The sequence below is a fragment of the Myotis lucifugus genome, unplaced genomic scaffold (genome assembly GCF_000147115.1).
Source record: "Myotis lucifugus unplaced genomic scaffold, Myoluc2.0 scaffold_16, whole genome shotgun sequence".
Taxonomy (NCBI): domain Eukaryota; kingdom Metazoa; phylum Chordata; class Mammalia; order Chiroptera; family Vespertilionidae; genus Myotis; species Myotis lucifugus.
This window is the reverse complement of record NW_005871064.1, coordinates 2,063,706-2,079,244: the sequence shown is the minus strand read 5'-3', so window position 1 is coordinate 2,079,244 and position 15,539 is coordinate 2,063,706. Positions and strand designations below refer to the sequence as shown.

At 36.6% G+C, this 15,539-nt stretch overlaps 1 protein-coding gene across 5 annotated transcripts in view; it reads right to left on the bottom strand.

Moving 5' to 3' along the window:
* DYM (dymeclin) overlaps positions 1-15,539 on the bottom strand; it is a 248,720-nt gene that overhangs the window by 62,490 nt on the left and 170,691 nt on the right. For all 5 annotated transcript variants that reach the window (XM_023750840.1, XM_023750842.1, XM_023750841.1 and 2 more), the window contains one exon: positions 5,186-5,288. In XM_023750840.1, coding sequence (XP_023606608.1) covers positions 5,186-5,288 — 103 coding nt within the window. The remainder of the gene's footprint in view (positions 1-5,185; positions 5,289-15,539) is intronic.

The window sequence follows — 15,539 nt, the reverse complement described above, 5'->3', positions numbered from 1 at the left end:
GAAACATGTTTTTCTTCCTTGAAAATATTAAGTTTTCCAAAGTATAAGATTTATTTCCTACATTTACCCTCATGCCATAATGCCAGCCAAGCTGATGTCTAGCTGCTATTACATTCAACAAATAGTACTTGTTTTTTCTCGTGCTCCAAGTACTACCTTTTTTTTTAGACTATTTAAGAAAAAAATTTTTTTTATTTCAGAGAGGAAGGGAGAGGAAGAGATAGAAACATCAATGATGAGAGAGAATCACTGATCAGCTGCCTCCTGCACGCCCCCCACTGGGGATCGAACCCACAACCCGGGCATGTGCCTTTGACTGTAATCGAACCCAGGACCTTTCAGTCCACAGGCCAACACTCTATCCACTGAGCCAACCCAGTTAGGGCCAAGTACTACCTTTTTCTTAAATGGCTTCCTCGAGATAAAATTCACACACCATAGACTTCACTGAATTAAGATGTACAATTCAATGGTTTTTAGTACATTCACAGAGTTGTATAACTACCCCTACAATCTAATTTTAAAACATTTTCATCATCCCCAAAAGAAAACCTGTACCCATTAGCACTCACTCCCCACTCCAAACCATCTACTATTTATCTCTGTAAGATTTGCCTATTGGCCTCTTGTTACTGGCTTCTTTCACTTAGCATGGTTTCAAGGTTTATCCATTTGAAGCACGCATCATACTTCATTACTGTTAGTATATGTGCTGCTGAGTGAGCATATTTCATTCCTTTTTATTGTTGAATAATATTCCATTGTATGGATGTACCACCTTTTATTTATCCACGGACCAGTGCAGACATTTGGGGTGTTGCCATTTGGGGGCTATTATGAATAACGGTGCTATGAACATTCACATTTTTGCATGGACATATGTTTTCAATTCCTTAGGGGTATTTATGACCATATGCTGAGTCATATGGTTATTCTTTGTTTAGTCTTTTGAGAAACTGCAAATTGTTTTCCAAAGCAGCTGCATAATTTTACATTCTCACCAGCAGTTATATGAGGATTCTAATGTCTCCATACCCGCACGTGTGATTATCTGCCTTTTTGATTACTTACTGTCATCCTAGTGGGTGTGAACTTCATTATGGTTTTGATTTGCATTTCCCTAATGGCTAATGATGTTGAGCACCTTCTGATGTACTTACTGTCACTTGTATGTCGTCTTTGAGAAATGTCTATTCAGACCCTTTGTCCATATTTTTTAATGTAGTAAAGCTTTATTGCCGCTTTGCATCACAGTTCAACATACCCAGTTTGCCTTCCATGAGATGATTTTAAGACCTCAAGATCTCCCTCCCACTCGATTTCCCGCATTAGATAGCAGATGATGAGGGGAAGGGAAGTGTGGAAGATGGTGTAGTGGTTACAGCACTTCCACCTAAATTCCCCCACTGAGAGCTAGTCAAACATTCCCCTTAGCCCCCTCTTCCCCCCACCTGCCCCCCGTCAAGATGCAAGGGTGTTGGAAAATGTTGCTTAGCTTTGTAATAAGGAAAGGAAATGGGTTTTTCTGATTCTGGCTCTTGCTCGTTCTGGCTTGTGCCTTTGCATTTCATTGCTTGGAATAAAATGGGAGAGTGTGTCTTAAGGAAAGATTTAAAAATCCTTTGATGATCAAAGGGCAATAAATACAATTTGGTCCCGTATGGTTCCACCTAGAATACAAGTTAGATTCTTCTAATCTCATATAGTTGCTAAGGCGATGGTTAGAAATTAGGAAAACAAAGCTTATGACATTGTGACAATATTCATAATTAAAAACCATGCTTATAGTTTAATAAGCAAGTATAACTCATTTATTATTTTCCTTTTATTTTCTATATTGAGGTTCTATTGTATATGACCAGAGTTTTGAAAAAAAAATGTTGAAAGTCTTCTTTAACAATCCTCTGTCCCTTTAGTCACTGAATTAAATTTTATGAAACCATGATATAAAGACACTGAAGCTTAGCCAAGTCAACTGAACTTCACTTGCTTCCTAAACACCTTTACTGCCCCATCGAGCCTGCAGAGCCAGCCATCACTCTCTGCAGTGGGCATTCTCTCGCCCCACAGAGGACCTGAGTGCAATTAGTATTTCCCTTAAGCAGCCAGGGCATTTCCTCCTTATCTACAACTTGGTGGAAGGCTTGAGGTTTCCCCTGACACATTCACGCAAACATGGTTGTACTAGAGTAATAATACTAATGTTTTTGTAACTGTTATTTGCTTTCTATGTTGTTACTCAATTGGCTTGTGAATTATACAGTATAATGAGAATAAACATTTTCTTAATAAACTCAGAAACCTCTAGGTAGACTGAAAGTACTCTATGTACTACAGTGAGAAGAAAAACACATCCTTATTTTAAGCACTTATTCAAAATCTGTGCTAATATAGTTTATCCAATCCTGGTGTAGAAAGTATACATCAGGGAACCCACGGCTGCCTTAAGACCCTTTCATTTTTTCATTTTATCACCAGGACACAGAATTTTATGCGGTTGTTGGTTGGCAAAGACACTTAAGTAAAATTTCTGGGGAAGAAGAGGGAGGAACATGTTTTATTTCCCAGTTAATGACCAATTTAAGAGAGAATGACAATGAAAACATGGTTTCAAAGGTGTAAAACACTTATTCATAGTGTCTGAGCAATGGGAATGGCGAATAAAAACACACACTGAGTTATCACAAAAGAAAACATATGGCAGCGCTTACTTTTAAGGTTGCTGTTTTCTTCAATCACCTTCAGATCAGTGGCAGGAGGAGTGACTCAGCTATCATCACTAGTACTGAATCACTGGTACCCACCCTCTTTAATTAACTCGGAGGGAAGGCAGCAAAATTCAAGTTCATATTAAAATTGGGTTTGTTAATGACAGATTCCAAATGGAATTTTCCCAGTATTTCCAGGAAGCAGATGCTTTAAGAAATTCATGTTTACTTAGTGAAAATTTCATGCAAGAAGAAAATAGTCAGTGACTTTAAAAACTGTGATGTTCAATAGGAGAATTCATATGTCTGCTACAGTTCAACATCCCCTCGTTGCACCATCACCTCCATAATTGGCAAATACTATGAAATATAACCCATTTTCTCAAAGAAATATCATTTTATGGAATCTTATTCGAGGAGAATGCTGCTAGGGCAATCTCAAGAGTGTATACATTTTTTTGTGTGGAATAACAACAGAGAAATACTACGTAAATCAAATGATAATTGTACAAAACATTTATAGATGAACCAAATTCAAACTCCTAATAAACACAATCCCCACTGCCACTCTGACCTTTATGCGTTTCCAAGCAGCCATTAAGAAGAAACAGTTTTCTTATAACAAGTCATGGCAAGGATAGAAGTAAGTGAGCTATTATACTAATTTTTTAAAACTTGAGAATATTCAACTAACAGGAAAATCTTAAAAGATAAATGTTTTGTGTGTGAGAGAGAAGTACTTTGGAATTATAATCTTAATACCTTAATGGGATGACAGATCCTATCACATACACACACACACACAAAATAAATAAATAAACGAGAAGAAAAATAGCCCCAGTCAGGCTGTGGCTGCACACAGCTATCTCTGTTTATCAGCGACTGCTATCCGGACTGGGTGCTGTTCCCACAGTCTCATATCAGCACAACCATTTAGAAATGAAACAAACCACAGGAAACAAGCAAAACAACTCTCTGGCTGTCTGGTATGCATCGCCACTTCAAAATCAGAATCTAAAAATTCTCTCATAAAGTTTCTAAATATCAACCCATTAGGTTGTTGTCTGGGGATTCAGAGAGGTCCTATTAGATAGAGCTTGATGAACTACTTCTGTGGTTTATGACAAGATAATTTTTAGCATCCTCCACTACGCCATGTTCCAAAATACAAGAAATGTCACAGATAGTGGCACTGCCCTATCTGTGAACTCATAATGCATTCTCCTTCCTATTACTATATAACGATTCCATCCTCGTCCTTAAGGACGAGGTCAGGTGGTATCATGTTCTTCATCTTTAAAGTGGAAGAACCAAGGCAGATGTTCCTGCTGCTCTCTGCTGACATGGCTGACAGGACTAGAGCAGCACCTGACCTGGGCAGAGCCAATTAGAGTCTCTTTCCCAGGACTTTGAAGACTCTGGTCAGTGGACACACACAAAGACATGTTATGGCTCAGGAGGTAGAAGAGTCCGGGGTTCTTGTCCCAGCATCAAGAAGGGATCAGGAATCTGGAGAAGGGGTTGTGCGTAGATGACATAGGAATCCAGAGACTATAAAGAGTCCGGAGACGAGATATAATTTTGAAAGGCATTGGGGGTCAGAGGAGCTTAGCTAAAGGAGCTAAGATCTAAGGTCTTAAAGTCTAAGGTCTTAGGTTCTCTCTGTCCCCAGGACCCCATGCTTTTTATTAACACAACTTGTCCTGAGGCGAGGCAGAGATATACACTTCAAAGGGTCAGGGTTTGGTACAGAGTCCATTGTCAGAATGGGGGAATTAGCCCACGGCTGTTCAGGTGTTTGGCCAGTAGGAGGCAATAACACGTAGATTAAGATGCCCTTTAACTGTCTGGCAGCCAAGAATCAATTTAATGTATCCTATTCAGGTTTGGGGAAATGCCTAGTGACTACATGTGTGACTCAACCCTGTTGAGTCCCCAAGTCTCATCAACCTTTTGATGAAACTCTTGAAATTATGACATGCTGGAATTGGTCTACGGCAGAAGAGGAAGAGTTGGGGTTGCTATTTCAGTCAGCAAATGGAGAAACCTAGCCTGGAGTAAGCAGAAGAATAAAAGTGAAGCAAAAAGCAGCAGAGAACAGAAACGAAATGACCGCAGAAAGACAGTATATTCTTGAATCCAACAGCTTTTCAGGTTCTCGTTCTCTATGAAATCCATGTTTAGTGAGAAACCTTTGCATACTTCTATAAAAACCCTCCTTTTATTTTCTGTAATTCATTTGAGAGGGTTTCTTGATTAAGGTAGTAAGAGTTCTAATTATGAAAAATCATTGGTTTAGGTTGACTTTCCTCAACCATTTGTTAGTAATCATTAATATTTTTTCCCTCGACTTAAGATGTCGCTCCTTTATTTGTGTATTCGAGATTTCACAGGCAGACCTTGAGAAGAGAGAGGTCTTGTTATTTATACATTTAGCAATGAAAGGAAACTTTTTATTGACAAAGGTAACTACTTACATAATCTGGTAGAGGAACATCATTGGAACTTAGCGAACCTCTCAAGGACTGTGTAGCTTGTTCCAGAACTTTGTTGTGTTTTTTAGACAGCAAGGAAAACAAACTGAAAAAAATAAAATAGAGACTCCAATTATATTAAAACAACCAAGTGTCTCCTTTGCTAGGTCTTACATGGAATTATATAGTTCCACAGAATGTCAATCATTCTAAAACACACTTGTAAGGATTCTTTTTTTCATGCTTGTGTTAACAGCAGGATTAACAATACTATTGATAGAACAAAAATTAAGTGAGAAGAATGTTTAAAGTATAAGGGTTCTAAAGTATAAAAAAATTGACAAGTTAAAATTATATTTCAAACATGGAAGAAATTTTCAGAAGATTACTATAGTGGGAAAAACAGTAGACAAACATTTAGAAAACCTGGGTTATGAAATGACTCTATGAGTAACTCACAGTGTAATTTATTACAAGTCACATGAGTTTGTTTTATCTCAATTTCCTCATCTTTCAATTAACTGTGTTGGATTAGATTATTTCTTTAATATAATAGAGTCTATGATTTAATTTTATAGCTTTATATTTTTATTTCTCAAAAAGAATAACCTTAAATATACATATTATAAGATTTCTGCTCTGACAATGATGAACTACCTGGTACTGAATAACCCTCTTGTCGTAAACAACTAAGAAACTGGACAACATATATGAAACAACTGTTTTCAGATGTTGTACAACATCTGAAGTGCAAGATTCTGACCCTAAAAGAAGAGAGACCTATATATGGTGAGTTTCTGCCTAGAGGAACATTCCAGACTGTAGTTCAGAATAGTGGAACCCAAATAGTACACTCAATAATATTGTGCTGAGCTGATAAGACAGAGATATGAATTTGAGGCTGCTGCAGCAGCTGGGAATTTGCAGGGCAGATTATTGGATGGGAGAGAAATACAAGAGAAAGGTCCAGAAATCTGCCAAAGGCTCTTCCTTAGTGTTTGGCTAAATACTAAGCTGTATAGTACAGAGAAAACCCCCACAAAGTGTGGTGGTTAAACAACTACCCAGGAACTGAAACCGGCACAGAGATTTTTGAAAGTCCCAAAAGGCTGAGGGATACTCGAGTTCCCACCAGCCAGAGTAGATAAAACTAACTGAACGTGGGCATTCAGTTGAATTCTCAGAAAGACCATACTTTAGAAGCAGAGTATATCTAACCCAGAGTAATAATTACTGTATTCCAAAATTTACCCTAACAAATCTAAAAAGATCAATTTTCAAAGGATAAAGCTAATTTACATTAAATATAAATGGCTAAACACTCCAATGAAATGGCAGAGATTGTCAAACTGGATAATAAGCAAGACCTAATTACATGCTGTTTACAAGAGTAACAGTTGTAAATTTAAAGATACAGATAAGTTAACATTAAAACAATATAAAAATGATATAAACACTAGAGTGGTTCTATTAATATTAGACATGGTAGGTTTCAGGACAAGAATATTATTATTAGAGATAGAAAGATTTTATAATGATAAAAAAGCCAATTCACCAAGAAGACAAAACAATCCTGAATGCTTCAAGTATACATAACTATGTGCTTATGATATTAAATCTACTATAGCTAATGAGAAAAGAATTCCTCGTTGGGCTAGATGACAACTTAAAAATATAGGCCATTCTGATTCCATGTATTTTTCCATATAAATTTGAGGTATAATTTGTAGTATTTTTTTTAAATGTCAAAAACATTACTCTAGTATGTCTTAGTGATATCCTGCTAATAAAATGTTACTTTGAATATTTTTTTTGGAAAATCCCTAACTATTTAAGATGGTTTAAATGGGATATTCACTGAAGACAAGGTTACTGGGCATTCTTTCTAGATTAAGTTTTAACATTATCAAGAAAAAAATTCTTTAAACACTGATTGGTAATGCTGGATGTTATACTAAGCAAATTAACAGAGGCAAGAAACTAAATCTATATCTAAATACAGTTGGAAGAAAAATAATTAAGTGAAATAATTACTGAATGAATAAGTGTGAAATCGTATACTGATTAAAACTAAGCATATGTCTAAGAGATAGATTTCTTTGAAATGGAACAGTCTAGCAAAGTTTCATGAAGGCATTAGATCTTTCATAGAATCTTGAAGGAAAAAGATCTGTGCAAGAGAAAAGGCATTTCTAAATAGAAGGCAAAGCACAGAGGCAAAACAGGAAAGTAAGAAGAGTGGGATGAAAAGGCTATCTAAAGAAGTGGGAAACAAGATTCAACCAATTAGGGTATGTCCATTTTTTGCAATCACTTTATTTTTCTGGGTCTTCTCCATTTGAATTTAGTCTTGCTTTGCTTTGTTTTTCCTTTTTGGAGTTAAAAGTAAATACTGTACTTTCTACTCAAGCCCGTTCCTACGACCCATTGGTAACCACTGGTAATGTTAGCAGTTTATTGTATATGATTCTAGAAATGTTATATGCATCAACAATAAATGAATACTGTTCATTTACACCCATCTTTTTATTCCACAAAATATAAACTGTTTTGTACCTGCACTTTTTCTACTTAACAATACATTCTTAATTCAGTCAACAAACAATTATTTAGTGCGAGTTACTTGATACAAAATATGGATATACCATAATTTGACCTGTCCACTATCAATCAGTATAGTGTTCCCAGTTTTTTGTATTACAAATAGCACTGCAATGAATGCGCTTGTACACAATTTTTAGTATACTAGAGGGGAGAGACTATTCCTTGAAGTAAAACTGCTGATTAAAAGAATTACTGAACATAATACTGAAGTGCATTAGGGGGTATATATTTTTTAATGTACAAATTATTTTAAAGGTGATGGAAGTAAAAAGGTAAAAGTAAATTAGGATAGTGTATGATGCAAATTTACATGGAAATGTATAAAGAGGGAGATCAGTAAGAGTCTTCTAATTGGTTTCAATACATTTCTTGGAATAAATGAAATTTCAGAAGTTTTTGAGACAAATAACTTTGGTGGTCAGTTGTAGCATAGTATTTGGCAAGACTCAGGCATAAATGGACGCCCAAACAAAAAAGGGAAAGCAATAAATATACCTGGAATTGAATTTCTCCTGGTTAATGTAATTAAATAAGGAAGACATAGAAGGAAAACTGAAAGATGACTAACTTTAAAAACAATGTTACAGTAATTATGATGAGTGAAAATATTTTTAAAATAACGGCTAAAATACATGACTTGTCAATGTATGACCTGGTAGTTATAACAAAAACACAAGTGAGTGAAAAAAGAGAATCTATCATTAAGCTTAAAGACAATTTTATTTTTCACAGTCATTCATGCAAATTTTTTGTTTTTAACTTTAAAGTAATTCAGTGGGAAAATATCTAATAAGTAAAAGGATTATTAAGCAGATTTTTCTAATTTTGACTAAATTTGGTCAGAAATGCTATTTAGTAAGAATGACCTAAGTAAATTAAAACCTTGGTAATTTAATTTATCTCAAAAGAAAAACTACCCCTAATTTTGAGTTACTTCTCATACATCTTCCATGGGTAATACTTTTTAGAAAACCCAACAAACTAAATATGCCTCCTTTTCCATGTCTAAAGACATAAACCCAGACCACAGAGAAAGATTTCCTAGCATGAAGTGGTTATCAATGCCCAAGAGAGAGCTGTGAATTCAACTCTAGGTCTTATTAACCTGATTTAACACCACTCTACACAAGCTAAGTTATTACCTTCCTCAGCTAAAACTCCCACATAATAAAATCAACGAAGAAGGGGAAACCAGGATGGAAATATATGGAAATGGGGAAAATTTAATAGTGACCCCCCAAAAAAAAAAAAACAAGAAAAGGGTTTTGAGATCAAAGTAGGAGCAAACTCAGCATTCCGTTAATGTTTAGTACAATTGTCCAAGTTCATGGCAACATCCCTGCAGCCTCCAGAAATGGATGCAAACATGCACCAAGCCTTGTACTTACAAAACTGGTGCGTCTGCAATAGCAAGATGTCTTGGCTGAAATACTTTCAAAGCATTTTTTAAGATAGTGCTTTCATAAAACATACTTTTGTTATCTGGAAAATATGTGGAACTCCATAATTCCCAGGGATGCTAGATAAATGAGGTATCACTTAAATAGGATTTTAAAAGCCTGTAATATTTGAAGCTACAGTCCCTTTTAGTTCTGAGCTAAGTCCAAACAACAGAGTTTACTACAGTATCAACCAGAATATTTCTGATATGATAAATTACAAATGTTTTTAAATTAAAATATATTTAACAATACAGAACATAACCATTGTGTTCCCCAGGAATAACCATTTTTAAATGTCTTTTTAGAACACAGCTCTATTTAACTACCAATAATTACAGAGGTAAAATTTTATCAGTAGTTGTAAAAATGTCACAATTTCAGGACAAAATTATAGCTCAAATCAAGTTGGGCATAACTTGATAAGAAATAATCTCCTGTTTTTAAAGAACTGTGGTTAATGTTTAACCACATATGACTCCCCAATTTTCCTAAGATCCAGGCATAAATTCATGCTTTGTGCTCCCTCTGCTGGCTCTAAGCTATTTTTTGTACAAGGCAATCATATTACAAATGCACTGAAAGGCACTTGTTCATTACATTTGGGATCTTAAAGATGTAATCCAGCCCTCCACTTCCAGCGTTGAGGAAAAGCAAGACAACCAAGGTGATCCTGAGTGCTGACAGGTAGAATAATCCTCATCTTTTGACTCCTAATCCAGTGCTCCTTCCATTCCATTAGCACCTCAATGTCTTCAAGTACAAAACTACTGTTGAACTATAGCTTGCTACCTGCAGTTACTTAAAGTCTGAAGCTTGGTAGCTCTGAGCCACACACAGATTTTTCACTGAACTGTAATTACAACTGGTAATATGTCTATCAGTGCAGACATATTAGGCTCAGAGAGTATCCATGATTCTGTCTCTTGGACAGCGCCCAATTAAAATAACCTATTGTAAAATTCCCAGACACACTGAATACTTAAATTTCTCCTAATGTGCTTCTATCATTTGTTTACAAATCATATGCCACAAAATTCGCCTTGGAATATACGGCTGCCACACAATGTGTCTTCATGTCAGTAAAAACCGTAGTCATCTTGCTGATGATGGTTAAGAGGAGGGTGACAGAACCATAGAGCGTGCCTACTACATCCCAAGTACAGGGTTAGGCCTTTACAGAATTACTGTCAAGGGGGATTTGTAAGTAGCATTTCTATCCATAGTTTACAGAGAAGGAAACGAAGGGAAAGTAGCTTGCTCAAGGTCTATCTGACATCAAAGTGTCTACCATTTAAGCTGTTCCTAACTGCTTTGATATTTTGCTCATTCTTCGACAAGCAAAGAGGGAAGCAGTAAAAGGTGCTCTCTTACCACCAGCACCATCATCCCCACCTCTTGCAAAAAAGGAAAGCTTTCGGCAAAGAAAGAAAGCTTTCGGCAAAGGATACTTTATTACAAACATGGATCTGTTTAATTTCTTTTAAAAGTTAAGCTAAAGTGGGAAGGGTTAACAATACTTTCCTTACTTTTAGAAGAGTAAGGTACACGACCTATACTACAAGTATTTAACCAGTTAACTGCCACACATCCAAAACGGAAACCATCCCCACACGCCACGATATTTTGAATTTTAATATTAAAAATCCGCCACTGCAGCTATGGACGCTTATGGCATACAAAGGGCTAATTCCAATGGACTTTTATGTAATAACTGTATTTAATTATTTGTCAAGTAGTCTGTGTGCGGAAACCTGAAAACACTAGCTCCAGCCTGATAACAATACTATTTACATAGACACAAACAGTCTGGGATGAAAGAATCTAATCTGTTCAGACCAAAAGTAAATATTTATTAGCTAAAATATACAAGTCTGTCTTTGTGAGGAAGAGACATTTGTTTCTTGATGAAAGATACAACTTGTTATCTAAATCATGGATAATTTTTATTCAAAGTGGAGTTTAAATTCTGTGTTCCTTCTGAAAACAGAAAACCAAAAGCATCAGTGCCTATCTCTGTTTTCTGGTAGCAATGATTTGTTATTCTTATGGAAGGGAATCATGTTCAAGTATTTACATAGAAAATAGTGTTAAAATGAACATATTCCTCAATTACTTATAGGTAACTTATTTGGGCAGCATAGACAACAAATGTCAACATTTTAGAAAAGAGAGAGTAGCCTAGATTAAATCCAGTCTTAAGCAATTTAGGAAAAAGTGATGAATGAATTGATTCTTTAACCTTGCATAATTTAAATAATGTGACCAACTCGTTGCCCAGGGCTCTATAGCTGGCATCATATAATATTTATGGACATTAATAATTTTCTCAACTGAAGTGACAGGTAAAAAGAACTTCCTTTTTAATATTATGAAGAAAGTAATTTCGGGTAATGCAGACACACTTGTGCTTAAACACTAGTCCTCCACTAACCACCTGAGGGAACCTGGGCGCTTCACTTCTCTGAGATGTTTCCTTGGATGCGGTGATGATGACGGTGACAGCTGCTAAATAAAGAGCTGCTGTAATAATTAAATGAGAAAATTAATGTAAACACTCTTAATAGGAAGACGAAGGAAAAGGCCACTGGTCAGTTCCAATTAATTATTGGCATGTGGGAATATGGGCTCTGGGTTACCGGCTATCCCAACTCTGAAACGGTTATATGTCAGCAACAAATTCTGACTTTTTAACAATATGTGCAAACAATACTCAGCTCCTCTCTGGGCTGAGTCTGGACCACCAGCTGCCAGTACGTAGTTTCTATCGGGGAGACTCAGTGGAAACGCCACATGTCATGAAGCTGAGCAAAGCATCTGGAGTCAAGGTGTGGGGGTTAGATGGATGTTCAAGAAGAAAGAGAGGTGCTCTGGCAGGAAAACGCAGAAGTGGTGGTTCAGATGATTTCAGCTCATGGAAAATTGTGTTTCTCTGGCACACCATGGTTTTGAGATAGCCCAGTACTGTATTTATGGTCCAATTTAAAATCTTTGATTTTTATGTAAATGCCTTTCAATTTAATCCCTGATTCCCCAGGAAGGAGAATATGTTATTCCCTGTCCTATCAGAGACAGACCAGTTGGTTTATAATAGAATCCAGAGTCTCCACAATAACTCACATGTCTGGGATATAGTAAAAAATTACTCAACACAATCTTGGTTAGAGGTGTATTGACTTTATTGATCTTGGGGAATGAACTTTTGGTTTTATTGATATTCTCTACTGCTCTTCTGTTTTCTATATCACCAATTTCTGCTCTATACTCTTGTCTTTAGTCTTTTTATTTTGGTTTCATTTGCTCTTCATTTTCTAATTTCTTAAGGAAGAAGCTGAGATAATTGATTTGAGGCCTTTCTTCTTTTCCAATATAGGCATTTCAGGCTATAAATTTCCCCCTAAATACTGCTTTAGTGGCATCCCACATCCTTTGATCTGTTGTATTTTCATTTAGTCTTTGTACCACTGTATTTTATTTGCACAATTAGTCTCTTGTAGATAAATGCCAATCATTCCTACTCTACTAAAACATTATACTTCATTACAGAAAGCAACATATTAGGTATTCTGCACTTTTTCAGATGTTATAACACCGTCAGGGAAAACAAACACCACAAAGCAGTCTTAATTTCTAGTTCAAGTCCACCACTCTCGATTTTACTTGACACATTATCCACAATGATCACTTCCTGAACACACCATGCCTTTGCTCATGCTAACCTCCTGGCCTAGACGTCTCTTTCCTACATAAATCTGCCTAGTAAATTTTTACTCACCCTTCAAAATTAGAGAAAACATTGACCACATTTTTCTAGTTAGTAGTATCCAGCTTACTTCCCTCACTAAAATACTAATTTCTTGAGCATGGAATAATTCACTTTGGCCTCCTTGGTACTTAGCATGTACCTGTATGTTTAAAAGGCCCTCAAAAAATGTTTGTTTAATTGAACTAAATTGACAAGCAGAAATAATTTGGGATGCAGTGTGTTATGGAATGAATGCATGTGGACCTCCAAAATTCATATGGTAAAGCTCTTAATCTCTAGTGTGGCTGGATGTAGAGTAAGGAAGGAAGGAAGGCTAAATGAAGTCAAAAGGGTGGGGCCCTGATCCAATAGGATTACTGTCCTTGTAAGAGGCACCAAAGAGCTCCTCCTCTTTCTCCAGGAACATATAAGAAGAGATCATATGAGCACACAGCAAGAAGACAGCTGCTGCAACCCAAGAGGAGAGCCCTTGCTGGACAACCATCCTGCCGGCACCTTCGTCTTGAACTCCCAGCCTCCAGAACTGCGAGAAAATAAATTTCTGTTGTTTACACCACCCAGTCTATGGCATTTTGTTATGGCAGCTCAAAGTGTCTAATACACATAAGGATGTGGTGAAGATGAGGTAGTTCCTCTTTCCCAACTAGAAGGCAGGTTAGGGTTCTTGGGCCTCCAGAACCAACAGTGCAAACTTTCTCTTCCGTTGAAAAATATATATATATTTGCCTTTTCTCCGGAAGGCTGTACTTGAAGCAGTATGGCCATTTTGATCTTAGCCATGGCCACCGCAACTCACTTCAGACCAAGAATATTCGACATTCCATAACCCCTTTATTATAAGCAAATCAATTCTAAAAGAAAGCTCAGTTCCCTGACGACTGGGTCACTGAGGCATTAGAGAAGCACAAACTTTTCTTGCTTTTTAAATAATTTTTATTGATTTCAGAGAGGAAGGGAAAGGGAGAAAGCGATAGAAACATCAATGATGAGAGAGAATCATTGATTGGCTGCCTCCTGGATGCTCCGCCCCCACTGGGGATGGAGCCCACAACCCGGGCATGTGCCCTGACAGGGAATCTAACCGTGACCTCCTGGTTCATGAGTCGACGCTCAGCCACTGAGCCAAGCCAGTAAAGCAAGAAGCACAAATTTTTATTTCATTATAGGATTAAGGTTGATAGTTACTCCAATAATGTATTATCTTATAGCTATGGAGAACTATCACAGTACTTCTAAAATAACTGTCATTTATTAAAATAAAGGTAAAGAAAATGAAGAGTGCTGAAGAGGGGTTCTGATTTTGGATGGGACAGTAGGAGACAGCTTCACTGAGGAGGTGACATTTAAGCAAAGACCTAAAAAAAGTGAGGATGCGAGTTGTGCGGGTATCTGGGAAAGAGTATTCTAGAAAAAAGAAATAATAAGTACTAATGGACCAAAGAAAAGCTTGTTCAACTTGAATTATCAACAACAATCTCATGCATCTTTTTAAATGATTATCTAAAACTTGAAAGATCTAAATCATATCATTATTTTTATTTGGCAAGACCCCCACACCCACTCCTAGAGAAAAAGTAAGTTTCAGCTTTTTTACTTAAAACAGAAAATTAAATGATTACTCTTCAGCCATCAATCTGCTCAGAACAGAAACTGGATTTGAGTAACATAATGCTGCTGAAAACATCTTTTAAGACTGACTAGATTGCAAAATGAGAATTACTATATTCAATAATTCAACAATATAACTGCGAAACCTATCTACTTCTGGAAAGTGAGAACTGGTAGATGGAAAGTGAGATGTGAACTGTGTCATATTAAAGCTGGAACGAAAAATAATTTGCTAAACTTATTTCCTTCAGACTGAATTATCACTACAAATAAAAGGCAGAAAGCTGCCAGGAACGCCAGAAAAATTAAAGTACTTATTACTTTAATTTAAATTGAAAACATGCTAACCACCAATAAATAAAGTAACTGTAGTAATCATGGGAAAAATAATAGCAGAATTTGGGTGCTCAGTATGTGACATTAGCACTGTGGTAAGTGTTTTGCATACGTTAGTTATCTCATTTAAACCTGGCCTCAACCCAGAGGCAGGATTCCCTATTATCGCCACCTTACTTGCTACAGACCACCAGCTTCTCAGTGGGAAACTAGCACTCAAGCCTAGGCAGCCTGTCCACACCGAAGCACCAGGCCACACTGCCATGAAAACGCCAACATCTGTAAGTCAACCTTAGTGACGAGTCCCACTAGTCCTGGCCAGAATCTGACACTTAACTATTTACCGTTCTTTTTTTTTTTAAAGAAATATTATGATGGGGGAGAAAGAGGAGGGTTAAGGGGGTATGAATGGTGATGGAAAGAGACTTGACCTGGGGTGTGAACACACAATACATATACACATGATGTATCACAGATTGTATACCTGATTTCTATATAATTTTATTAACCAATGTCACCCCAATAAATTCAATTGAAAAAAGAATGTTAAAAAATATTATGAAGCCCGGCTGGCATGGCTCAGTGGTTGAGCGTCGACCTATGA